This window comes from Notechis scutatus, chromosome 11 (genome assembly GCF_049901735.1).
Source record: "Notechis scutatus isolate UNSWTSFEM ecotype Mainland chromosome 11, rNotScu1.2, whole genome shotgun sequence".
Lineage (NCBI taxonomy): Eukaryota > Metazoa > Chordata > Lepidosauria > Squamata > Elapidae > Notechis > Notechis scutatus.
In genome coordinates this window covers 17572966-17598488 of record NC_142019.1, presented here as the reverse complement: position 1 = coordinate 17598488, position 25523 = coordinate 17572966, and the positions used below count along the sequence as shown (strand labels likewise).

The 25523-nt window shown below is 40.7% G+C and overlaps 1 protein-coding gene across 2 annotated transcripts in view; it reads left to right on the top strand.

Annotated features, from left to right (window-relative positions):
• The window catches only part of MEGF11 (multiple EGF like domains 11), a 530131-nt gene that overhangs the window by 353771 nt on the left and 150837 nt on the right, over positions 1-25523 (top strand). For both annotated transcript variants that reach the window (XM_087972942.1, XM_087972943.1), the window contains exons 9-10: positions 11234-11370; positions 22169-22381. In XM_087972942.1, the coding sequence (XP_087829068.1) occupies positions 11234-11370; positions 22169-22381 (350 nt within the window). The remainder of the gene's footprint in view (positions 1-11233; positions 11371-22168; positions 22382-25523) is intronic.

Genomic DNA, 25523 nt, shown 5'->3' with positions numbered 1-25523 from the left:
TCGCTAGAGGCATCCAGATGGATCCCTTTGAATATCTACCAAAATGAAGTCCTCTTGTGGCCTTATTTCAAAACTGAAAAGTGACAGTAACAGAATAACAGAGTTGGAAGGGATCTTGGAGGTCTTCTAATCCTACTCCCTCCTCAAGCAGGAGACCCTATACCCGTGATGGCGAACCCAGGAAGCCAGATTCAATTCAATAACTGCATTCCTAATTTAACAACTGCAGTGATTCACTTAACAGCTGTGGAAGAAAGGTCGTAAAATGGGGCAAAACTCACTTAACAAATATTTCATTTAGCAACAGAAATGTTGGGCTCAATGACAGTCATAAATCAAGGACTGTCTGTCTCTGTCCTTCCTTAAACTCACTGGAGAAAATGCAGAATTTATGTACAGTAAGAAAACTTGGAGGTATAAATCCTTCCCTTCCCCCACCATCCTGCCAGAGCTGAAGAAGCTTCTTGAATGAGAAGTGAAACATCTTCAAAGCAAAAAAAAAAACAGAAAGTCCAGTTGCCTCCTGAAAAAATCACCTTTGGGACAACCATCCCCTGGATGACTGAGAATCTCTACAGACTTTTAGCTATGCAATTTGGGATGAACACCCTTGGAATGGGGTGGGAGTAGGAATGGATTTCCTGAGGAAAAAATTGCAGACTACAGGAACCATTTGCACTACTCAGGTGGCCTGAGGGACACAGAGAAACCTCCAAGTGGCCTCAGTGACCCTGTAAAAGGATGCAAATGACCAGCTGTCTGCAAGGAATATAAATTCTTCCATTCCCCACTATCTTATCGGAGCTGAAGAAGCTTCTTGGAGGAGAAGCAAAACGTCTTAAAAAAAAACAAAAACCCAAGGAAGTCCAGTTGCCTCCTGAAAAAAGCACCTTTGGCACAAAACTTGGAGGTGCCCTTTTTTTGTTTAACTAAAGGGAAAATATAAAATACTCCCCCTTGGACAAAGACCTGAGCATCGAGTATTTGTGGTGCATATCGTCTCACTGATTGCCAGCAGCGTTTTGCTGGTGTTAAGAAGTGACTGAGGGTGCCTTCCAAACAAGGCATTTATTCCTCGCCTTTCATCCTATGTGTCAATAAGGAAGGCTGACTTCCCTCTTTTATTTTTATTTTATTTTATTTTTTTTGAAAGAAAAGCATCTAAATCTGTATCAATAATGTGGTAATTAACTCCCTCTGGGTTTGCCAAAAGCTTCGTTCAGTTCTGCTATGCCCTCTGGGCACGATTCCACCATTTGACAATTAGACCCTTTGACGAATGCTGCTGTTAGAAATGAGAAAGGAAGCAAAAAGTCAGAGGCTCGGGAGAGGCTTTATCTGTTTATCCCTGGGAAGACCACAAAAAATGTTTTGGAAGCTATGAATTAGTGGAGGAAATGGAGGATCGCTTGATCTTGTCAGACATCTGTGATGGAGCGGGTATTCAGTCGGTTCTGACCAGTTCTGGAGAACCAGTAGCGGAAAATTTTGAGTTGGTTTAGAGAACCGGCCAATGCCACCACTGACTGGCCCCACCAACCCCATCTCTTCTCTGCCTCCCGTGTCCCAGCTGATCGGCTGGCTCTTCTTTGGTTGCCCTGCACAGGAGAATGGAGCTGGAAAGCAGGTTAGTGGGGTGGAGAGGGAAGGGGGATTTTGCAGTATCTGTGATGACCCAGGGTGGGATAGAAAATAAACACCGTCCCCAAAACCAGGGGAAGCCCATTTTATTCCTTCACTTTGCTTCCAAGCTCCAAATATCCTTGACTGGAGACAAAAAACTCCCACACAAGCAGTTACAAGAAGGAGGAAATGCCATTTAAATTATAAAAAGTAAAAACAACACAAACCAGGCAAGATAAGGGCTGGAAGACGTCCACAGATAACAGAACACACACTGGGAAGGACGCCAAACTCAGAGAGGAACCATAAAGTAGAGATATTTCCATGCTTTGTTGCCCATATGCAAGTCTGTCCTCTTATTCAGTTGTCACAGCTGCAGCCCATGAAAAGGATCAAGGTCCTCTCCTTCTGAGTAGACCACATTTTACCCTGATCCTCTCCTCCCTGCGTGCCCTAGGATGGAGAGGGGATGGGCCTGGGTCCTCCTCTGAATGCCCAGCCGGCCTCTGCCCTTCCCCAGCCTCCTCCACAACCTCCGGAGCCACACTTCTACTTCCTGTCGGCTGTTCCTCCTCTCCCTCAGAGTCAGTCTCCACGACAGTATCTTGCCTCGCCCACCAAGCCACGCCCTCCAAGCCACGCCACAGAACCGGTAGTAAAAATGTTTGAATCCCACCACTGATCCGTGAGATGAACCTGGGAGGCTTAGAGCCTAGGACATAGAATCCTAGGGCTGGAAGGGACCTTGGAGGTCTTCTAGTCCAACCCCTTCCAGACAAGTGGTTGTCCAGTCTCCAGAAATGGAGCACCCACCCCTTCTGAAGGCAAGGCGTTTCCTTTGTTAATTATTTTCTTACCAGCAAATTTCTCCTTAGTTCTAGGTTGGTTTCCTTCTTTATTAATTTCCATCCATTGCTAAAGGGATCTTAGAGGTCTTCCAGTCCAACCCACTGCTCAAGCAGGAGACCCTATACCATTCTGGTCTCTTCTTGAAAAATCCCAATGATGGAGCACTGACAACTTCTGAAGGCGAGCCATTCCACTGACTAATGGTTCTCACTGTTAGGAAATTTCTCCATAGTTCTAAGTTGCTTCTCTCCTTGATCAGTTTCCATTCATTGCTTCTTGTCTTGCCTCCTGGTGCTCTGGAGAATAGGTTGATCCCCTTGTCTTTGTGGCAGCCCCCCAAATATTGGAACATTGCTACCATGTCTTTGCTAGTCATATAGACTAGACATATCCATTACCCCAATTCCTGCAACCCTTCTTCATATGTTGTTGCCTCCAATCCCTAATCATTTTTGTTGCTCTTCTCTGCACTCTTTCTAGAGTCTCAACATCTTTTTTATATTACAGTGACCAAAATTAGATGCAAGTAAATCAAGCGGGGTTTACATTTACTTTTCACAATCTCCCTTGGCAAGAAGTAATAAAAAATAACATGCCAATTTTATTACCTGCACTGAATACGTTATTGTTTTGCAGAAGTGTCATATAACCCACACTGCTTGGAGAAATGCATTACCTGGACAGCATCCAAAACAGCTAAATACAATAAATAAACAAAGCTAAAAAGCTGAATACAGAACCCAACATGAATGGAATCGCTCCAGCCTCCAGCCTATTTCTAGTAACACAACCTGAACATTGGTGCCAAGCTGATGTGTTGTACATCCCACCGAAACAGAGACTACAGCATAACCTGCAGGCTTGAATCAATACAACGTAATTGCTGCAGGGTTAAAAATGCCCTGCAGAAAATAGGAAAACCAAAATTAATAGGGTAACTGTAAAAATTCTCTTCTGCCAACAAGCCATGGCAAGCCATAAGTGCTTCCCCTACGTTGATACAGAGTAGATCCTCCCAAGGATGCTGGGAAGTTTCTTAAAAATCATATTTGAGGTTGCTTTCGCCCCTGGGACAAAGCCGAGGTTTAGAGTGTCTGCTTGGGAAAGGAGTTGAATTTCTAAGTAAAAGTCCTCTGCTTACAACTACTGAGATTGTGAGTTTAAGAGAGCCTCTCCAGGGCTTTCATTAAAAAAAGGAAAAAGAGAAAACTTCAGCATGGCTATAACACAAGTGAAACTTTTTTCTTCTTTTGCTGGATTTTGAAAGTCTTGGCATTTGGCATCTGACTGCAGCCAAGTGGAATGTACAAGCAGAAAGACCTGGAGGCTGGTATTTTGTGCTCCCCAGAATATCTATTTGGGACTTTAGAGATTTTGCGTTCTTGTTTAGGGTATTTTGAGGAGAAAGATGCGGTATGCAATTTCATAGCTTAAAGTAAACTTTATAACAATAGAGCACTTAGACTTATATGCTGCTTCACAGTGTTTTACAGCCCTCTCTAAGTGGTTTACAGAGTCAGCAAATGGCCCCCAACAATCTGGGTCCTGAAAGCTGAGTCAACCTTCAGCCAGTCAGGATCAAACTTATGACAGTGAGCAGAGTTTGCCTGCAATGCTGCATTCTAACCACTGCACTCACACAGTTCAGTGGTTTATTTGAAGAAACATTCCTGCAAGTTGTAGATAACTTTACGTTAATAATGGACATCGGGTTCATTTAGATTTTACTTGGGACCCAAAATTATAGATGTCCTATGATGATCTTAGAGAGCATTCAAAGTATGGTAATTTAAGCCTGGTCATCATTTATACCTCAATTAAAAATTGTGGATTCATTTGAGGATTCATTTCATTATTTTCTGGGGGGGGGTGTTTGGTATTCTCAGGAGTCTTCTACAATACCAAAGTTTAAAAGCATCAATAATATTTCTCTCCTGCTTCTTCAAAGTCCACTTAATGAATTGAGAGGTTTTTTTTTAAATTCTGATTTATTGCTCCTTACTACCTAGAGGCTAAAACATATGAAGAATGATTGCAGGAATTGGGGACATCTCAGAGGGGGTCTTCAGCCGGTTCTGAGCAGTTCTGGAGAACCGGTAGTGGAAATTTTGAGTAGTTCGGAGAACCGGCAAATACCACCTCTCTGGAGATTTTACAGTATCCTTCCCCTGCCACGCCCACCAAGCCATGCCCACAGAACCAGTAGTAAAAATATTTGAATCCCACTACTGGTACATCTAGTCCAAGGGTCTTCAAACTTGACAGCTTTAAGACTTGTGGACTTCAACTCCCAGAATTCCTGAGCTAACGTGATTGGAGGAGGAATTCTGGGAGTTGAAGTCTACAAGTCTTAAAGCTGTCAAGTTTGAAGACCCCCGATCTAGTCTAATGAAAAGAAGGACTAGGAGTGACATGATAGCAGTGTTCCAATATTTGAGGGGCTGCCACAAAGAGGACTGGGTCAACCTATTTTCCAAAGCCCCTGAAGGCAGGACAAGAAGGAATGGGTGGAAACTAATCAAGGAGAGAAACAACCTGGAATTAAAATGAAATTTCCTGTCAGTGAGAACAATTAACCAGTGGAATGGCTTGCCTTCAGAAATTGTGGGTGTTCCATCACTGGAATTTTTCTTTTCTTTTCTTTTCTTTTTTGTAAATTTTATTTGAGTTTTCACAAAAAAAATACAAATAAAACATCATTTTTGAAAGTAGCGTAATCCGGGGTTACATTTCTTCATACAGACACAAATTCAATTTCATGCTCATTTTTATGTTCTATTCCATATCTCATTACTGTTTTACATTTTCTGCATAGCTTCTCCCCTCTTTTAATTTTCTCAATTTTATTTTAATTATCTCGTCTCAATTCAAATAATTATATTTATATTTTTTGTCTGTCCTGTTTCAATTATCTATTATCTTTTCTCATTAAACAAAGTTTCTCCTGTAGTTACTGATTGGAGTATGACACCTTTATATCTTTTAAGTTTATCCATTTAACTCTTATTTAGGGCTTCAATATATACCCTAAAGTTATAACATTCAATATAATACATAACTTCCATTCGGATTCTGCTTAGTACATTCTTAAAATACATACTATATTCTTAAAAAAAGAAAAAATTATAAATATATGTAATTAAAACAACACATTCCATTCCAATTCAATTCTATCATTAATGTTAATATTCATTAACATCTTAACTTCTTTAACATTACTTTTCAATTAAATATCATACTTCTATGGGAACAATTATAAGCTTTCCATAATTAATTCCTCCCCCTTCACTTATATTTTATAAAACATTAACTAATTAAAATGTTCCCGTCCCTTCCAAATTCAATTTTCTCATTTATTTTATTTCACTTATTTTATTAACAAACATTTCACTAAATTACACTAACTATTTTATCCCTCATTTTAATCATATGTTGTTTCTAATTTTCTAAAGTTATTTCTGTTACTAATATAACAATACAATCTTATGTACCTTTACAGAATCCCTTTTTCAATTAAATTTTCACCCATTATCTCTAAATAGGTCCTGTTTCTCTATATCTTGTTCTGGTCCTTTGTAACTTCTTTTCCTTTCCTTCTTCCCTCTCTTCTTCTCTCTCCCCTTTTTACCCCCTTGTCTCTCTACCTATATTTCTCTCTTCTGTATTCCCCTCTTCTGTTGCTTTCCAGTATTATACTTATTTTTCGAATTATTTTTCTTTTCTTTGGTTGTTTTTTTAAGTCTTAAATGCTCCATTCTCTTTCCCCCCTTTCCTTTTTTTTCCCCACATAGAATTGCTTGTTCATTAGAGATGGCTTCTTCTTTGTCCCAGTCTTCTTGTTTTGCAGATGTTTCTTGTTGTTTCTCATAGTTCCAAATCTCCATTTCTAAGAATTGAAAAGCGAAGCCAAAAGAACCCCTCCCTTCGTGTGTATCTTCTTTATACTTTTTAAGTTCCATTTTCAATTCATCCAGAAGTGGTGCCATTGTATAAATTTTTAAACAACCACCAATTAATTTTAGTCATTCAAATGCAATAACCAAGAATCCAAAGATCACCAAGTAATCCAAATACACGCAAGCTGTTTCTTTTTCCTCTTTTATTTTCACTTTCTCTTCCTGGGGTTACTATTTAGTTGCAAAGTTTCAGTTAAAATGTATCTTTTAGAAGTCTTGTTGAAGTTTTACTGTAGATTCTTTTTAATTCCAGGCAGTCTCCTCCCTCTTTCCAGATCCTGCCCTTATTCTTTTTCTCTCCCTTCCTGCTTATGAAAAAATTTTTTAGTGTCCAGAAATCTTTATTATCCCTTTGACATTTTGTTTTATTTTCAGCTTAATTGCCTATTGATGTCAAAGCGGATTTTTCTGATTTCTTATTTAAGTCACATAGTTGTCAGTATAGGGAAAGGGAGAGAAGAAAAAAAAAACCAAACCTTTCCCTTTTCACTTTCCTTCGCTGCTTCCGACTCTTCTTTGGGAGCGATGTTATTTTTTTGTAAATTTAAATTCCAAGGTACCTTAGTTGTTGCTTTTACAATTTAACCCAGTCAGCCAAAACTTTCACTTCTTATCTTCCTCCTGCACATTCTTTTCTGGTCGAGTTCTTATTTGAGGTGGCCATTTCTGACCACCGCTGCAACCGCCTTCAGGAAAGGGAGTAATGGCCAGCTGAGGAGGAGAGATGCGGCTCTCCTCAACCCTGCTGGCAGTCTCCCCCCTCTTCACCACCTCTACGGGGTGGCTTAGCCCCAAAACCAGCCGGCTCAGGGCGCTCCAGCAGCGAGCCCAGACCGAAACCACGCACGATCACGGATATCTGTCTGTCACCGAAGGAACTCAAACCGGAAGGCCACTGGAATTTTTCAAGAAGAGACCAAAATGGTATAGCAGTGGGTTGGACTGGAAGACCTCTAAGGTCCCTTCCAACTTGGTCAGTCTGTATCTGTGCCTAAAGACTGCTCCTGAGGGATGAACTTCAGAATGAGGCTTTCTCAATATTTATTTAAGAAAATTTTTATGGCCACCCACTCTTCTCAGTGAGTCTGGGCGGCTTACAAAAATAGGACTCTTGTCTTATTTGAAACAAAATGAGGAAGTGTATTTATTATCAGGTTAAATAAAGGGCTTGCTTTTCTGGACATGAGCTAATGAATCCAAAATGAGCTTCTGTACCGCAGGCCACCATTGCAGAATCCAGATGTTTGTAAGATGAGCAATGGTATCTCTCTTTTGCACAGCTTCAGGCTCAGCATCTTAGAACCGAGGAAAGATTTTGGTATGCTTCTTACGGTATTTTAACAAGAAAAGCCACATCCTCTTCCTGACAACTGACATTCTTGAAAAATCTTGAAGAATAAGAAGATCTAGTCATTGATCGAGTTCAGACAGCAAACTTAACTTGGTTATTTAAGTAATCCATTTTCTCGACTTGTAGGGTTGCATTGACGGTTGAGTATTGAATGAAGCCAATCCATGTTCTGGATTCATGCCATACATTGATGCATAAATTAGAAGATCTGGGTTTACATTCTACACTAAATCAGGAGTATCCAATGTTGGCAACTTTAAAACCTATGGATTTCAACTCGCAGAATTCCCCAGCCAGCATAACTAGCTGGAGAATTCTAGGAGTTGAAGTCCACAAGCTTAAAGTTACCAAGGTTGGAGACCCTGCACTAAATCATAGAAAAACTAAACTAGGTTAATATATGTTGCACGAATCAGCTATTAGGTCTTTTAACTGTCCTGATTAAACATATCAAATGACCCTAATTTTTTCAGTTTTATCGGCCTGGAGATTAGTCAACATTTTTCTTCTTTTCTAAAATATTTCCAGCGCATCTGACTAAGGGAAGAGACAGGATGGAGAGATGAGGTGACATGGCTGATTGCCATTCCATCTATTACAGCAAAGCTAACAAATAATTTTATAGGCTTTTATAGGTTTTATATTTCTGGCAACAGCGAGAGTGAGAACTAAGTCAAAATCATTCAGTAATATGAGCTTTCTCTGAAGTGGTCATGAGGGACTTCTCCTGAGCTACTACTTTCTCTGAGAAGACTGTTGTTGTTTAATATTCAGGGATTAAGCACCTGGAACATTTGAAGATATAACCAGAAGGATTTGAAAAATACCTGTTTAGATGCAAAATCTCTCATCCTGGGGATACAGATTTGGAAGGAATACCAGCATGATTTGCTTAACACAGGAACAAATAATTGTCCATAGAGTTAGTCCTCACTTACCAGCAGGCAACTTTGTTGCTAAGCAATGCAGTCCTAAAGTAAAATATCATACAACAGCATCGACACAGGATGTTAGTTTTGTTGCAATCAAGGTCATGAATTGCAATGTGACATGACCGTGATTTGAGACTTCCTACTGGCTTCCTCAGTGACTTTTCTTGTTGCTATGAGTGTCATAAATGCACAACTCTGGCAGCAGGGATGCTCTATGCCCCAAAATGGAAAGATCCTTTCCTTCCCACCATGCGATGACTGGCTGGAAAAACTGATGGAATTAGCAGAGATGGCAAAATCGACTGCTTTAACTAAAGAAAAGGGGACATGGTGACTCAGTGGCGAAGATGCTGAGCTTGTCGATTAGAAAGGTCGGCAGTTCGCCGGTTCGAATCCCTAGCGCCGCGTAACTGAGTGAGCTCCCGTTACTTGTCCCAGCTTCTGCCAACCTAGCAGTTCAAAAACACGTTAAAAAATGCAAGTAGAAAAATAGGGATCACTTTGGTGGGAGGGGAACAGCGTTCAGTGCGCCTTTGGCATTTAGTCATGCCAGCCACATGAACATGGAGACATCTTCGGACAGCGCTGGCTCTTCAGCTTTGAGACGGAGATGGGCATCACCCCCTAGAACTAGAAACAACTAGCATGTATGTGCGAAGGGAACCTTTACCTTTACGTTTAATTAAAGAAAAGAATGCAACTAACATTATTTTTACTTGGAAACCGTGTCTGGACTTTGTGCTTGGAGTGAAAAAAAATGAAAGTTTGATTTTGAGTGTTGTTGACTAGATAGGTTTGTTCTTATAGGAGTGGCTGGAATATATTATTAAGCAAAATTTGTGGCTGTAGGTTATTATCTTATTCCACTGCACTGAAAAGAGTCGGAAATCAATGCTTTTCCTTCTTTTTATCCTTTCCCCCTCTTCCCTTTTTCCTCCACTACTTTCCCACTATTTTCATTTTTCTTTGTATATTTTGAGTAAATTTGGAACTCAGGAAAAAATTGAATAAAGTATTAAAAAGTAACAAAAAAATAAATATGCAACAATTATCAAGTGTCCAAATCACCAGCATGTGACTGCGAGGAAGCTGTCACAGCCACAAGTTTGAGAACCAGTTGCAAATCTCTTTTTTTCAATGCCATTGTAACTTCCAGTGGTCACTGAGCAAGCAGTTTAACAGAATAACAGAGTTGGAAGGGACCCTGGAGGTCTTCTAGTCAAACCCCCTGCTAAAGCAGGAGATCCTATACCATTCCAGACAAGCGGCTGCCCAGTCTTTTCTTAAAAACCTCCAGTGATGAACCCACAACTTCTGGAGGCAACTTCTGTTCCACTGGTTAATTGTTCTCATCATCTGGAAATTTCTCCTTAGTTCTAGGTTGCTTCTCTCTTTGAGGGTAAGGGAAGACCATCTGTATACGTATCTGAAATCTTGCAAGATTATTTGACTGGGATTTTGTGTCTGAAATATTGCAAATTACCCATTCTCAAACCAAAATTGACAGTCTTCCATGAGGTTTTAGGTACTTTTCAGGCAGGACTGCTTAAAGCCCCATGAAATTTAACATTCACATGATGTATCTTTTTATAACAGTTCTATCACTCATTCTATCACTGCTCTCAGCTGATAAGTAGAATCTCATATTTTAAAACCCAACTAAGAAAAAAAGAGAAAGAAATAGAGGTTTACAAGCGGTGTGAAACGTAACAAGAATTTCTGAAGCAATGTTAGATCAGTACTACCTATAAAATAAACTTAATGGTTCTTGAGATCCATTCAGGGTCAATATTTGGCAAAAGTAACTCATATTGTAAGAGCCATTAATCAGAATAGACAGTTAATAAAAATTTCTATCAAAAGTAAGAAGATCCATTCTTGTTACAACAAAACAGACAAGATGTTTTAAAGCTTTATGTTTGCAGAAATCCAAATTTCTGATGTTGTTGAGTAACTTTGTCTATATGTAAGTATCATTAACAACATATTCTGAAGATTATGTTGTTAATGATACTTAGCAGAGAAATAGGAGGTAGGAAAGGAAAGACAATATCTTTCATATATTTAATACATCATGTTTCAGAATTGTTGAGCTTTATGAGATTGTTGATACACACACATACACACACACATATTGTTCTATTCTCCATCCACTTAATCAGGAATCTTTGTTTTTATTCTGAATTGCATCTTAATAACAACTTTAACAAATGTTCTACACTTTGTATTCAAAGTTTGTCAAACTTGGTCCAAATTCCACCTTTTTAATTCCTTTTGGAACAGGACAATTATTTGAGGATATTGAAAACAACATGACATTTGGTTTTTGATTGTCCCAAACAGGTTACAGAAGTTACAGGATAACAAAGGGACATTGGAGGTCTTCTATTCCAACCCCTTGCTCAGATTGGAGACCCTATACCATTCCAGACAAATGGTTGTCCTGTCTCTTCTTTAAAAACCTCCAGTATTAATCTGATAATACCTTTGTCTCTCTCTCTCTTTCTCTTTCTCCCTCTTAGGGTTCTGTGTGCGCACAGCCTTGCCCATCAGGAACATATGGGGTTAACTGCAGCCAAGAATGCCCCTGCCACAATGGAGGACAATGCGATCACGTGACAGGGGTCTGCCTGTGTACTGCAGGGTATATGGGAGACAGGTAGGCCTTGAAGTCAGATAAGGGTAACCCGTTTTTGCATTTTTACTCCCCAAAATAATATCTGCTAATGTCTTAGGCCAGTGGTGGCTAAACTTTTTGAGCTCCTGTGCCAAAAATTGTGAGTGTGCTCGCTCTCGCACACTCGCGTGCCAGCACCCAGAAGGCAATGCGCACACCCCCATGCCCCCTGTGAATAGAAAGGGTTAAAAAAAGCTTCTGCAGGCTTTGCAGGATGAATAATAGGTCCGTTTCATCACTTCCGGAAATACAGGAAGTGACAAAACGGGCCTATTATTCGGCTTGCAAAGCCTGCGGAGGTTTTTTTTCCAAGCCTCTTGGAGGCTGAAAAAGGCCTCAAACCAGCTGAAAATCAGCTGTGAGGTGTGCGCATGCGCAGTGAGTTAAGTTTGCCTGCGGCTTGCATGCCGGCATAAATGACTCTGCATGCCACCTGTGGCACGCATGCCATAGGTTCACCATCACGGACCTAAGGCTTTAGAAAACAGTCCTTTGACAGTTAAACTTGCAACTCTTGTCCACAAACATCAATAAATTTATGTCCTGATAAAAGCATTAATTTTTAATTGATCACAAGACACTAAATCATTTATGGAGAAACGTAAGTATAGTAAGGCAATGTAATACAATCCGAGATTTCTCGAAAGATTTATCTGTCATCCCCAGCGAACAAATTCTCAGGGCAGCTCACAAATCTTAGAGAGATAGAAGTATAAATAAAAAATTGCATCAAATAGAAAATAGCACCACTGAGAGATAAAAGATAACAAGCAAAAATCAGTGGACAGTCATAAAACACAGATTGGATGGAAACCAAATGAAAAGGAACATTTTTCTCCAATCCTCAATTTACAAAAGATAAAAATATTTCTGATTTCTTTCCTAAAGTTTTTTTTTTTTAAGGAAGCAGGTAACAGGAGAAGAATATTAGGTATTTGATGCAGATCATCCCTAAATTTGTATTCTTGAACCGATATATCAATGGAAATTAGTTATTTTTTTTAAAAAAAGTAAATACGAAGCTCTCTGATTTTGCAGTGCAGCTATTCAATAGTAATTTAAAAACTATATACAGGCAGTCCTTGACTTACAACACAACAGTTCATTTAGTCACCATTCAAAGTTACAACTGCACTGAAAACAGTGATTTGTGACAATTTTTCACACATACAAGCATTGCAGCATCCTCATGGTCACATGATCAAAATTCAGCTGCTTGGCAAGTGGCTCATATTTATGACCGTCGTAATGTTCCAGGGTTATGTGATCAGCTTTTGCGACCTTCTGACAAGCAAAGTCAATGAGGAAGCCAGATTCACTTAATAACCATGTTATTAATCTAACAATTTACGTAATTCACAACAACACTGCCAAAAAAAGTTGTAAAATGGGGCAAAATTGACTTAACAAATTGTTGAGGTATTCCCCATTAGGAGAATGAGTCCACTCAGGGAAAACATAGTGAGAGTGGTGAGGAATAACACACAACCAGCATACAGATACACTGAATAGTAAAATGTAGGTTTTACTTCCTGTAAACAGGTAAACAAAGTCCAACAAAACAGTCCAAATCATACACAGTTAAAGCAGTTAGTATCAGTCTAGGGATAACCCAAAAACGAAGTCAAGTATCATAAACAGAGTTCAGTAAATGGAGTTTGCTAACAGTTGCAAAACTCACAGCAATCCAAGTAGAACAACGATCAGGCAATACGGCAAAATAGGAAATGCAAGGAGAGAACAAACCAGGTTTCTGGCTCCATCTTATTGCCGTTGGAGGAACCTCAGCCAATCACACTTACAGCATTCTCTTAAAGATACAGTATTAAATTACTATCCTGGTTTATATATTTCCAACCCAACTGTTAGGTGACTACCTTTCCTAACACAATTTTTTTACTTAGCAACAAAGATTTGGGCTCAATTGTGGTTGTAAGTCAAGGATCCTTTAATTTAATTTAAACTTTAAGAGTTGTAAATTTAATTTTACGAAGCTTCTCCTCTAGTAATACTGATTTACAAACTAGGGCATTCAAAACCTTTGCTAGACCAATACTTGAATTCAGCTCTGCTGTCTGGAATCCACACTGTATATCAGACATCAATACAATTGAGCGAGTCCAGAAATATTTTACCAGAAGAGTTCTACATTCCTCTGTTCACAACAGAATACCCTACACCACCAGACTTGAGATTCTAGGCTTAGACATCCTTGAACTACCCCGACTAAGATTGGACTTAAGCATAGTACATAAAATCATATATTACAACCTCTTACCAGTTAATGAATGTTTCAGCTTTAACCACAACAACACAAGAGCGTACAACAGATATAAACTAAATGTAAACTGCTCCAAACTCGATTGCAGGAAGTACGATTTCAGCAACAGAGTAGTCAATGTCTGGAACTCATTACCTGATTCGGTTGTCAACTGTTCAAACCCCCACTCCTTTACCCTCAAACTAACCTCTATTGGTCTCACCCCATTCCTAAGAGGTCTGTGAGGGTCGTGCATAAGCGCACAATCGTTCTTGTATTTAAACTTATGTTTATTCTTGTTTCTGTTATATTGTAAGCTTTTGACAAATAAATAAATAAAAGAAAATAAATCCTGTGATGACCCAGGGCATGGCAGAAAAACAACATAGTCAGATATCAATAAGAGTCCCATTATTTGCTCCAACTTTCCCCCCAATGCCCTGGTTACCTTCTGGCTGGAGAAAAACTCTCTGAGGAACAGCCTTTGGCTGCAGAGAATCAGGTCCAAAACATGGTCAACAAAAACTGTAACTATAAGTCCAATTAAGTCAAAATGAGGTAATAAGTCCAGCAGGGCAGAAGAAGGAATTCCAGATGTGAAGGCAAGGCAATAACTCCACCCAGTTGGAAAGATGCCAGGAACACAGATAAGCAAAATCAATACAAGATAAACTCACATTTGTTCCCAGGAGATGCCGCACTCAGCATGCATCTCTTTTAAACTCTCATTTCCAGCTGTGGCTAATGAAGGGAATCAGGGCCCTTTCCTCCCCCATAAGCCATGCAACCTGCGTTGCTCTCTTTTCCATTCCTCCCTGCGTGCCCTATGATGAAGGGCGGGTGGACCTGGGTCTTTCTTTGAACTCTCTCTTCCTTGTTCTACCTTTTCCCTGCTCTGCTTAGCCGGACTTTGCCCTTCCTCAGTTTCCTCCACAGCCAATGGAGCCACACTCCCGCTCCCTCTCAGCTGTTCGTCTTCCTCCTCAGATCCAGACTCCGACAGGGGCATGACAGATCCATATTATAGACATTCAGACAACAATCCATTTATGTGTGGAAATGCTATAGAAAAATGCTTTCAAGAAAATTGTGTACAAAAACAAGCAGTTAAATGAAAAACACATTCAAAGCAGTGTCCTCCAAAACACAAATTTTAGGATTTTTTTTTCATAACCTTGGACTATAAAATAAATGGATAAATCCGGCACGCTTGCAAAAAAAAATGCAAATAACTCAACTGGTTTGCTTCACACTTGCTAAAAGGCAATAATCTGAAATGATCAGTGAGATTTCCAGTGGTGGCATTAGAAACATCTGGATTCATTGTTCTTGGCTCTCCGGAGTTGAGAAAAGTGATCTTGAAATGTATTCAAAAATTCCTCTTTGGACAAGTTTATTTTTATTTGTTTGTTTATTATTTATTTGTATCCTGCCTTTATTATTTTTACAAATAACTCAAGGTGGTGTATACAATCAATACTTTTTCTTTCTCCTAATTTTCCCCACAACAACCCTGTGAGGTGGGTTAGACTGAGTGGGAGGGATTGGTCCAAGGTCACCCCGTTCCTGCCTAAGGCGGGACTAGAACTCACCATTTCCTGGTGATTGGCCCAAAGTCACCCTGTCAGCCTTCATGCCTAAGGCGGGACTAGAACTCAATGTCTCCTGGTGATTGGCCCAAAATCACCCAGCTGGCTTTAATGCCTAAGGCAGGACTAGAACTCAGTGTCTTCTGCTGATTGGGCCAAAGTCACCCAGCCAGCTCTTCACACACACACACACACACACACACACACACACACCCCAAATAACTATTGTGGTCATTAACCAGAAGATACACAAAAATACTGACACCTGCCACTATATACTATATAAGGTTCAGTTTACCTTACCTGCCTACATTTTATATTTATATTTTTGCTTGCCCAAATTGGAAGCCAACAAACTGTGTGCCCTTGAAGTGGGAGATTTGCCATTTGAAGGAGAACAAAAGCAAAAACAAGGAACCTTTTTCCTAAATGCTTCATAGCTCTCCTGGAAATGAGACACATTTTTCCAGAGAGATATTATCACTTCTAACATTTCATTGGCAACAATCCCCATTTTTATTATTAGCTAGGTTGCTGAGGGTTTTTTTAATGTCCCTTATAAAGTATAATGGATTAAATTTAATTTAATTTGGATATTTGCAGCCATAAATTTAACAGAGAACACTCCGTGTTTACAGGATATGCAAATGCATTGCTGTTGCATCAATTAATTCCCTCAAGAGTAAGCCATGAATTTTAGCTCCCCCCTCCCTCTATCCTGCAGAGTTTCTAGTCTGTCCCCTGTTTGCTGAAGGAACATGGCTCCCAATTGGTAAAATAAAGTTTTAAAGCCAAAACTCTTGCAATTCCAACTTTCATGTCTGACTTTAGTTAAATTTTTAACTAAAATGTTCAATTAAATTTAATTAACAGGCACTCTTCGTTTTTAGATCTCTTGTTGCTTTTATTTTACTTTTAAAACAAAACCCATGAACCAACCAATCTTTTTTAAAAATGAGACTTCTTGGTTTCTTTTATAATACAGTCTCTTTTCTTTGGTACCATTCTAAACCAAAACTCACTTCTGAGTGACCTTTAAATAATTTAAAAATATTCCTATGAATAGATTTTTTTTTTTACTGGCACCCCAGCTGGAAGCTCTCTCGTGTGCTCCTTTAAAGATAGTTTAAAGATAATTTAAAGATAAATTTCTGCCTAATAAATGAAGATAATAAAGCATGTACATAGAGGTAAATATTTCATTAAAACGTCTTAGTCACTAAAATGTGGGAAGCGAACTGCGGTTTTGCTTCTGGTCGGTTGGAGACAATGGTGCGTTTTGAATAATTTGACAACTTAGATACAGATACAGATTAGCAAAGTTGGAAGGGACCTTTTAGGACCAAGCAGGAGATCCTACACCATTTCTGACAGATGGCCATCCAGTCTCTTCTTGAAAGCCTCCAGGGATGAAACTCCCACAACTTCTGAAGGCAACTTCTGTTCCATGGGTTGATTGTTCTCCCTGTCAGAAAATTCCTCCTTATTTCCAAGTTGAATCTCTCCTTGTTCAGTTTCCATCCATTGTTCCTTGTCTGGCCTTCGGGTGCCTTGGAAAATAGCTTGACCCCCTTCCTCCTCTCTGTGGCAGCCCCTCAAGTATTGGAAGACTGCTATCCTGTCTCCCATGGTCCTTCTTTTCACTAGGCCAGCCATGCCCAGTTCCTGCAACCATTCATCGTATCTTTTAGACTCCAGTCCTCTCATCATCCTGGTTGCCCTTTTCTGCACTCTTCCTAGAGTCTCAACCTCTTTTTTATAATGTGATGACCAACAGAAACAACAAACGTGGTGCAAAATGACATTCTTGCAGTTGTCAATAATCTGTTTTCATTACAGGTAATCCTCCAGTTACAACAGTTGGTTAGTGACCGCTCAAAGTTACAACCTTGAAAGAAAGTGACTTGTGACCATTTTTCACTCTTACAACGATTGCAGCATTCCCTATGGTCACATGACCAAAATTCAAACACTTGGCAACTGGTTCATATTTAGGACGGTCATAATGTCCCAGGTGTCAGCTATAAAACGTGTACACAAAATGTTTTATGAATTGATCACGTGATCAACAACCTTTTATGACCTTCTGATCCGCAAAGTCAATGGGGAAGCCAGATTCACTTAACAACCAGGTTATTAACTTAACAACTGCAACAAGAACGGTTGTAAAATGGAGGAAAACTCACTTCGCAAATGTTTCACTTAGCCACATAAATTTTGAGCTCCGTTGTGGTCGTAACTCTAGGGCTACCTGTATTTCTGTTTGTTCATACACAACGACCATCTTTGTAGTGTGAATGCAACGCTGTCGCGGGCACTCACTGGGAAATCTCCCCAGGTGTTGCATGACTATAGAAAATGGAGGGGCTCGCTCTCCAGTTTGTGTATGTTGGATATTGTGGTGTTCCCAAATCACTCCCCCCTCTCCCCTCCCCTCCCCTGAGTATATAGAAGAGAGAGAGAGAGAAAGAGAGAGAGAGAGAAAATTGAAGGGGGCGTTTGGGAAACCCCAACAGCTGTTCAGTTTTGCTTGTGCAATTGAAAAAAAAATGACTCAAATTGGAAAAAAAAAAGATAATAAATGACTGGACTGTGAAAAAAAAGAAAAGAAAATCGAGGGACTAACCTCGTTCATTTGTTGATCTTTACAAATTCCGTAGGTGTTGTAAAAAAAATAACAAATTAGCACTAAACAAACCTCTAAAAGCATCCATGGAAAAACAACACAATGGAAAATAAGGCACAATCAAATAAAAAGCTGACGATACGCACCGGATGCTAAGCCAACTTGCTAAAAAGCAATAAAAGTTAGGAAATATTACACTACCCAAGCCATAAAGCCAAAGGTAGTTTAATAAAAAAAGGGGGGGGGAAACAGTCGCTTTGCAAACACTTATAATGAACCTAGTGTGTGATTTCTTTTTTTTTTTTTTGTTTTGTTTTGTTCATTTTTGTTTTCCTATGTATTTTTTCTTTTTACTGGTGTGTATAAAATCGTGATGCGAAGAGTTTAAATGTTCCGAGGTGCGACATCCTGTATTCCATGTAAGATAGAAACATATCGCTTTTATAACGAATGGGATGGCCGCCACTCTTACCAATGTTTGTAAAAGAAAATAATATTTGTTACATGTATATAATGTGTTAAACAAAGCATGGTAGTGTTTAATATTTTGTGAAATTGTGGCCATTAATTCTACTGCTTGACAAGTATATTAACCCAAGCTGAAATAATTATGCACTTATTATTGAAGCCCCGAAGAACGGCTTTAAAGTAGCTCTCTTCAGATAAGGGGGATGAAATGGAAAATGGAACAAGAATCAGGCAAGGGCTGCATTCGGTGGTGGTATAATTTAACCGAGCAGCGCATTTCACCCCTAATGGTCTTTCGAGATTGATAGGATAGGAAGTGAGGCATTTCCACTGCGTGAAATTCACTTGTGGAGTGTATTTCATCTTCCCAAGATAGCAAAGGGATAAACCCAGGGGTGGGATTCAAATTTTTTAACAACCGGTTCTATGGGTGTGGCTTAGTTGGTGGGCATGGCTTGGTGGTCATGTGACTGGGTGGACATGGCTTGGTGGTGATGTTATTGGCTGGGCGTGGCCAACTCTCAACATCACTCACATCGAGGCATGCATCTCCTGGCCTGGCCTCTCGTGACTGTGGGGATGCTGCAACAGTTGCAAGTGTGAAAAACGGTCGTAAGTCACTTTTTTCAGTGCCATTGTAACTTTGAATGGTCCCTCCACACAAGCAAAGTACCAGCAAAGGAGGGGAAAACAACTCCAGAGACATTCCTGAGACAGGAAGTCTAGTCCTGCCAAGAATGTAATAAGGGTTAACGGAGAGGCAGTTTCTGTAAGCAACACCAGAATGTTTCCTTCCTGCCTTCCTTACAGGATTAGGCCAGTAATTTCTTCTAACAACCGGTTCTCCGAACTGCTTAGAATGTTAACAACCGGTTCTAGTGAATAGGTGTGAACCTGTAGAATCCCACCCCTGGATAAACCACAGAGAAGCGAGGACCGGGGGGGGGGGAGCAAAGGCTACTAATTATGTAAATGGATGAAGGCACCAAGGTTTGATTTTTTTTTTAGAGGCTAGAGAGTGCCTATAAATACACGATAATATACTGAGGTGTCAGCAGCCCATTCATCTTGATGAGCATTGTGTTTTTCTGCTTAAATAAGCAAAGTGCGCTTGGAACAGGTAACAGTGGGGCGTGTGTGTTTCTCCATCAGCCAGAAAGAGTTGCCAACTTCAGGATCCAATCTGACTCTGTCACCAGCACCAAAAGTTTATTCTTCCAAGCTTTCAGGCTTGTGCTGGAGCCCATCTTCGGGAAATCTCTGATGGATGGGTTCCAGCACGAGCCCCCCCAAAAGAGGTAGCAAGATGGCTCAAGACTGGGCTTGTCAGCTGGAAAGTCAGCAGCTCAGGTTCAAGACTCAAGCACCATGTGACGAGTGAGCTCCCATCCTCGCTTCAACTCCTGCCCAGCTAGCAGTTTGAATGCATGAAAATGCGAGTAGATAAATAGGTACCACTTTGGTGGGAAAGTAACAGTGCTGCATGACATCATGTTGGCATAGGACTGCAGAAATGCCTTCAGACAGTGCTTGTTCAGTGGCCTTTAAACGGAGATGAGCACTATTCTCTATACTTTTACTTTTACTTTTACTTTTACTTTTACTTTACTGTCATTGCACCTCGTACAACGAAATCATACACCATCTTCAGTGCACATCATGACGGTGAAAATAAACACAAACACACATCCTCCACACTCTGCACATTGAATTGAAAACCCCAGATACAGTAGAATTCAACGGAGCTACTGCCCTGGGGTCGAAGTTGTTTTCAGCCTATTTGTCCTTGTTTTTATTATTCTGTGCCATCTGCCAGATGGTAATAGTTCAAAAAAAATGGGATGAGATGGATCTTTGAGAAGGACTAGCAGAGTAAAATCTGTAGGATTCCTTTTTTTGATCAATGACAGACTCAGATTGGATCCTGCAACGTTATCCTGGGACAAACATATTTGCCTTCATTCGTGAGAGTTTCCAACTGCTCGGCCAAAGAAAGCATTGGTGCTGTAGTCAGGAAGATCGAGGGCTATTCAGTTCCAAGGGGCCAGAAGATTAGGTGTGAAAGCATACACGTGTGCACACACACCAGGGTTCCAGAAAGGAAACAGCCTGCAGGGGCTGACTTCGAAGGGCAAGTCACAGAATCGGCCACTGATATTCAATTCTCAGCAATGATGAAAAGAGATGGCAGGGCTTCGGGCTCAGTGGTAGCCTAAGAGGGGCTCCCCAACCCCCGGACTGCTTGCACAAGCTCCATTTGTGCAAAGGGGCATGTGTGCATGCCCAATGCTTGTGCAAATGGAGCTGTGGTGTTCACGCACACTGTTTGTGCAGAGCCATCCTCTCTCCCACCAGCCGGAAAGATTAGGGACCCCTGACTTAAGAGATATTTGCAGTGAGGTGCTACTTTGATATAATTTGAATCAGAGGAATCTGAACAGTTTATTTCAAGAGAAACGGGCCATTTTAAGATGATAGATATTCAAGACATGCCTGTAAGGTTTTCCCGCATTACATAAACACGCACAAAAATTCTTCTCCGTAGAAAAACTGCATTCCATAAAGCCCAAAATTCTGGGTCTTAAACCAAGTAGCTTTCCAGAGGTGGATATATTTTGAACCATTTACTTTAAACTATTTATCTTTGGCAGTGACATTCCATGTTTAATTATCTAAATATGTAAGCCAGTTCTTAATGAACTTCGGCCCAAATATTAAAAGTAATATTTCTATTTTAAAAGGAAGCAGAAGATTGTTCTACCAACTAAAATGCCTTAAAATAACTATCGCAGATGATAAACTCATGCAGAAGTATATGTAGCAGCCAAACTAGTTGAAGTTTTTCACAGCCTGTTTGTTTCTAGTCAAAATTATATTAAATTAAATCAGCCACTGTATATTCTTTTTCCTATTAAGCAATTTTATTGCTGCATTTTTCCCCAGGCAAACAATATCCGCTAAAATATTTTCTCCCTTATTGTCATATTTTAACACTTCGTATTCTGTGCAAAATGAGCTACAAACAAAAAATGTTTAACAGTAGTTTTTCTGTGGGGCAGTTACAGGAAACATTTTAATCAGTGGTGATATGACTTGCTTGCCTTCAGACGTTGTGGGTGCTCCATCACTGGAGGTTTTTAAGAAGTGACCGGACAGCATTTATCCAGAATGGTACTATATGATCTCCTGCTTGAGCAGTGGGTTGGACTTGAAGACCTCCAATGGTCCTTCTAACTCAAGTATTCTGTAACCTGTATGAATGCTTAGCCGTGGTGGTGCAGTGGTTAGAATGCAGTATTGCAGGCTAGCTCTGCCAACTGCCAGCAGTTCAATCCTGACTGGCTCAAGGTTGACTCAGCCTTCCAACCTTCCGAGATGGGAAAAATGAGGACCCAGATTGTTGGGGGAAAGAAGCTGACCCTGTAAACCGCTTAGAGAGAGCTAAGAAGGGAGGGGGGGAAGGAAGGAAGGGAGGAAGGAAGGAAGGAAGGAAGGAAGGAAGGAAGGAAGGAAGGAAGGAAGGACTATGGTGGCACAGTGGTTAGAATGCAGTATTGCAGGGTGACTCTGCCCACTGCCAACAGTTCGATTCTCATTGACTCAAGGTTGGCTCAGCCTTCCATCCTTCTGAGGTCAGTAAAATGAGGACCCAGATTGTTGGGGGCAAGATGCTGACCCTGTAAACCACTTAGAGAGGGCTGTAAAGCACTGTAAAGCGGTATATAAGTCTTAAGTGTTGTTATTGTTATAATAATGGTGCAACCTATATGATAAGGAAGGAATCATTTATCAATAATTTGGCCCGCCTGATGCTGAGTCCCTGATGTTTCTTCGTAGGTGCCAGGAGGAGTGTCCAGTGGGGACATTTGGCTTCCAGTGTATGGAGAAGTGTAACTGCGAGAACAGAGCCAAGTGCTACCATGTCAACGGAGCGTGTCTGTGCGATCTGGGCTTTAAGGGCATCCATTGTCAGGAGCGGATCTGTCCCGAGGGATACTACGGACTGAAATGCAACAAATGGTGTCCATGTCATGCTACTAACACAGTCAGGTATGTGTGCGGTGTTTCTGCAAAAGGGGGAAGATGTAGAGCAAGGAGCTTTCCGGTAGCCAGGAGGAAAACGTCACCAGGTGCTTTCTCTGCCTAACGGAAGACATTCATCTCCTGCTCTTAGGCCCACTGCAAGAAACATGGGGAGAGGGGATTGCCAGTTGGGTATGAGAACAGCATCTTGCCAGGCTCTGATGGAAAAGGGAGAAATTGAACTGGGGCAAAGAGCATCTTTAAAATATGATTGATAGGATCTTTCACCCTTTTCAAGAGTCAAGGGTTTGGGGAAGTGTCTACAGGGCCTTGTGTCAGCAATTGGCAAGACAGCAGAAGGAAGTGAGTGGAGTTCTGGCCTTTCTTCCTTCCTTCCTTCCTTCCTTCCCTTCCCTCCCTCCTTCCTTCCTTCTGTCCCTCCTTCCTTCTTTCCTTTCTCCCCTCCCTTCCTTCCTCCCTCCTTCCTTCCTTCTCTCCCTCCTTCCTTTTTCCTTTCTCCCTCCCTTCCTTCCTCCCTCCCTCCTTCCTTCCTTCCTCCCTCCATTCCTCCCTTCCTTCCCTCTTTCTTTCCTCCCTTCCCCCTCCCTCCCTCCCTCCCTTTCTTCCTTCATCTCTTTTTTCCTTCCTTCCTTCCTTCCTTCCTTCCTTCCTTCCTTCCTTCCTTCCTTCCTTCCTTCCTTCCTTCCTTCCTTCCTTCCTTCCTTCCTTCCTCTTTCAGAATCTGCTTTTTTCCCCCCTCCACATGCTTCTTCTGAGAAATCCTCCCTTGCTTGAAGTGCTATTACAGAAAAAAGGGTGTGGACTTACTCTCTGTAGAGTCTTAAGGGCAGAACAAGAACCAGTGGGTAGAGGGTCCAGAAGAGGGTGCATCTTCTGGAACCTTGAATCTTCTGGACTCTTGTCCCATCTTCTTTTTGCAGATGTCTGGGGCTCCATCATTTTCAAGACAAGGACAGCCATTTGTCTGGGATGGTCAGAGAATTTTCACACTGAGTATGGGGTTGGAGTAGAAGACCTCAATGGCCCCTTCCAGTCTTAAGATCCTATTTCTTTGGGAACTTCCTCCTTGCTTGCTTGCCTACTTGCCTTTCTTCTCTCTGCCTGAGGAAATCTTACAGTAAATGCAAATCAGTCCGTGATGTGGTTTTTTTACTTTGACCCTTGGTTTCATCTCATTTCTTTTCCACATCAGATGATCTGCATTGAATTGATGCGCCACCTAGTCAGCATGTAGTAGAGGGGGATTTCAACAGACTGGCATTCTCAAACTGATGGCTGTCTGAGCTCAACAGAGCTTTGTTGTTGTTGTTTTGCTTTGCACTAGGCAATTTTGTACAAAAGTTGGTGAACTCTTCTGCAAGTGATCATTCTGTATTGAGCCTTGTTTCCATTTCTGCCATATTTGATTATCTCAGAACGGCTCGACTTCCTCAACCCCAATTCAAACAAGCATTTATAATTTATCTGACCTTTTCTGCCATTCCAGAGCTACATTCCAAAGTGACCCCTTTCGACCAGGAGACAAACAGCAAGGTGGATGTTTTAATGGAGATCACTCAAACTCTGTCTGGGGTTAAGCTCTTGTCTCAAAGATTATAGAGTTGAAATTCTCTTGAAGATAGTGGTGTGATTGGTGCCTTAGTTATATGCCTTTGGCTCAACAAATCAAATAAAATCTATTCTTTTGCTAAAGCCAGATCGTCTGACACAGTCTATAAGCTTTCTCCATCAGAGAGAAGAAGGTAATCTAGGACGGGAAAAGGAGGGAAGGGAAGGGAGAAGAGATAAAGGGAAGGAAGAGAAGGGAAGGGAAAGGAAAGAAGAGATAAAGGGAAGAGAAGGAAAGGAAGGGAAGGGAGAAGATACAAAGGGAAGGGAAGGAAGGGAAGGGAAAGGAGAAGAGATAAAGGGAAGTTGGGATGTTGGGATGTTGCAATTGTTGCAAATCCATGCTGGCTGCCAAGCACCAGAATTTGGATCCCATGACCGTGGGGATGCTATGATGGTAGAGGAGGACCGGGTTATCAGTCACTTTTTTCAGTGTGGTTGTAATTCTGAATGGTCGCTTAAACATATAGTTGTAAGCTGCGGACTACCTGTATTGATTTCCTTAAAGACATTTTAATCCCAAGAGTTGCACCTTTTGTATAAAAATCCCAAAGTCTTTCAGTGTTCAGCTTCCAATCTGTTACTGCTTGATGTTCTGCCTTAACGGCAAGATCACTTACTGAAGGACCAAGGTTCTCTCCAAATCAGGAGATCTTTTCTGCAAAGCCCTTGCAAAATAATAATAATAACGATAATAACAATACTAATAATACTAATAATACTAATAATACTAATAATACTAATACTAATACTAATACAATACTACTAATAACTACTACTACTAATAATAATAATAATAATAATAATAATAATAATAATAATAATAATAATATTGTCAGAAAATTTATTCTTATTTCCTGGTTGAATCTCTTCTTGGTCAGTTCCCATCCATTATTCCTTGTCTTGCCAAATAGGTACCTTGGAAAACAGCTTGACCCAATCTATACCATTTCTGACAGGTGGCAGTCCAGTCTCTTCTTGAAAGCTTCCAGTGAAGAAGCTCCCACAACTTCTGAAGGCAACTTTTGTTCCATGGGTTGATTGTTCCCCCTGTCAGAAAATTCCTCCTTGTTTCCAGGTTGAACCTCTCCTTGATCAGTTTCCATCCATTATTCCTTGTCTGGCCTTTGGGGGCCTTGGAAAATAGGTTGAGCCCCCTTCCTCTCTGTGGCAGCCCCTCAAATATTGGAAGATGCTATCCTGTCTCCCCGGTTCTTCTCTTCCCTAGACTGACCATGCCCGGTTCCTGCAACCGTTCATCGTAGGTTTTAGCCTCCAGTCCCCTCATCATCCTGGTTGCTCTTTTCTGTCCTCTTTCCAGAGTCTCAGCATTTTTTTTTATAGTATGGTGACCAAAAGTGGATGCAGTACTCTAGGTGTGATTTACTAAGGCTTTATAGAGTGGTATCAATAACTCACTTGATCTTGATTGTATCCCTCTGGTAATGGAGCTTAGGATGGCATAAAGAGTTTCCCTACCCTCGTTTCATGAATTGTTGCATTCATTAAGGAAATCTGAAGTTTGGATGCATTCTTAATG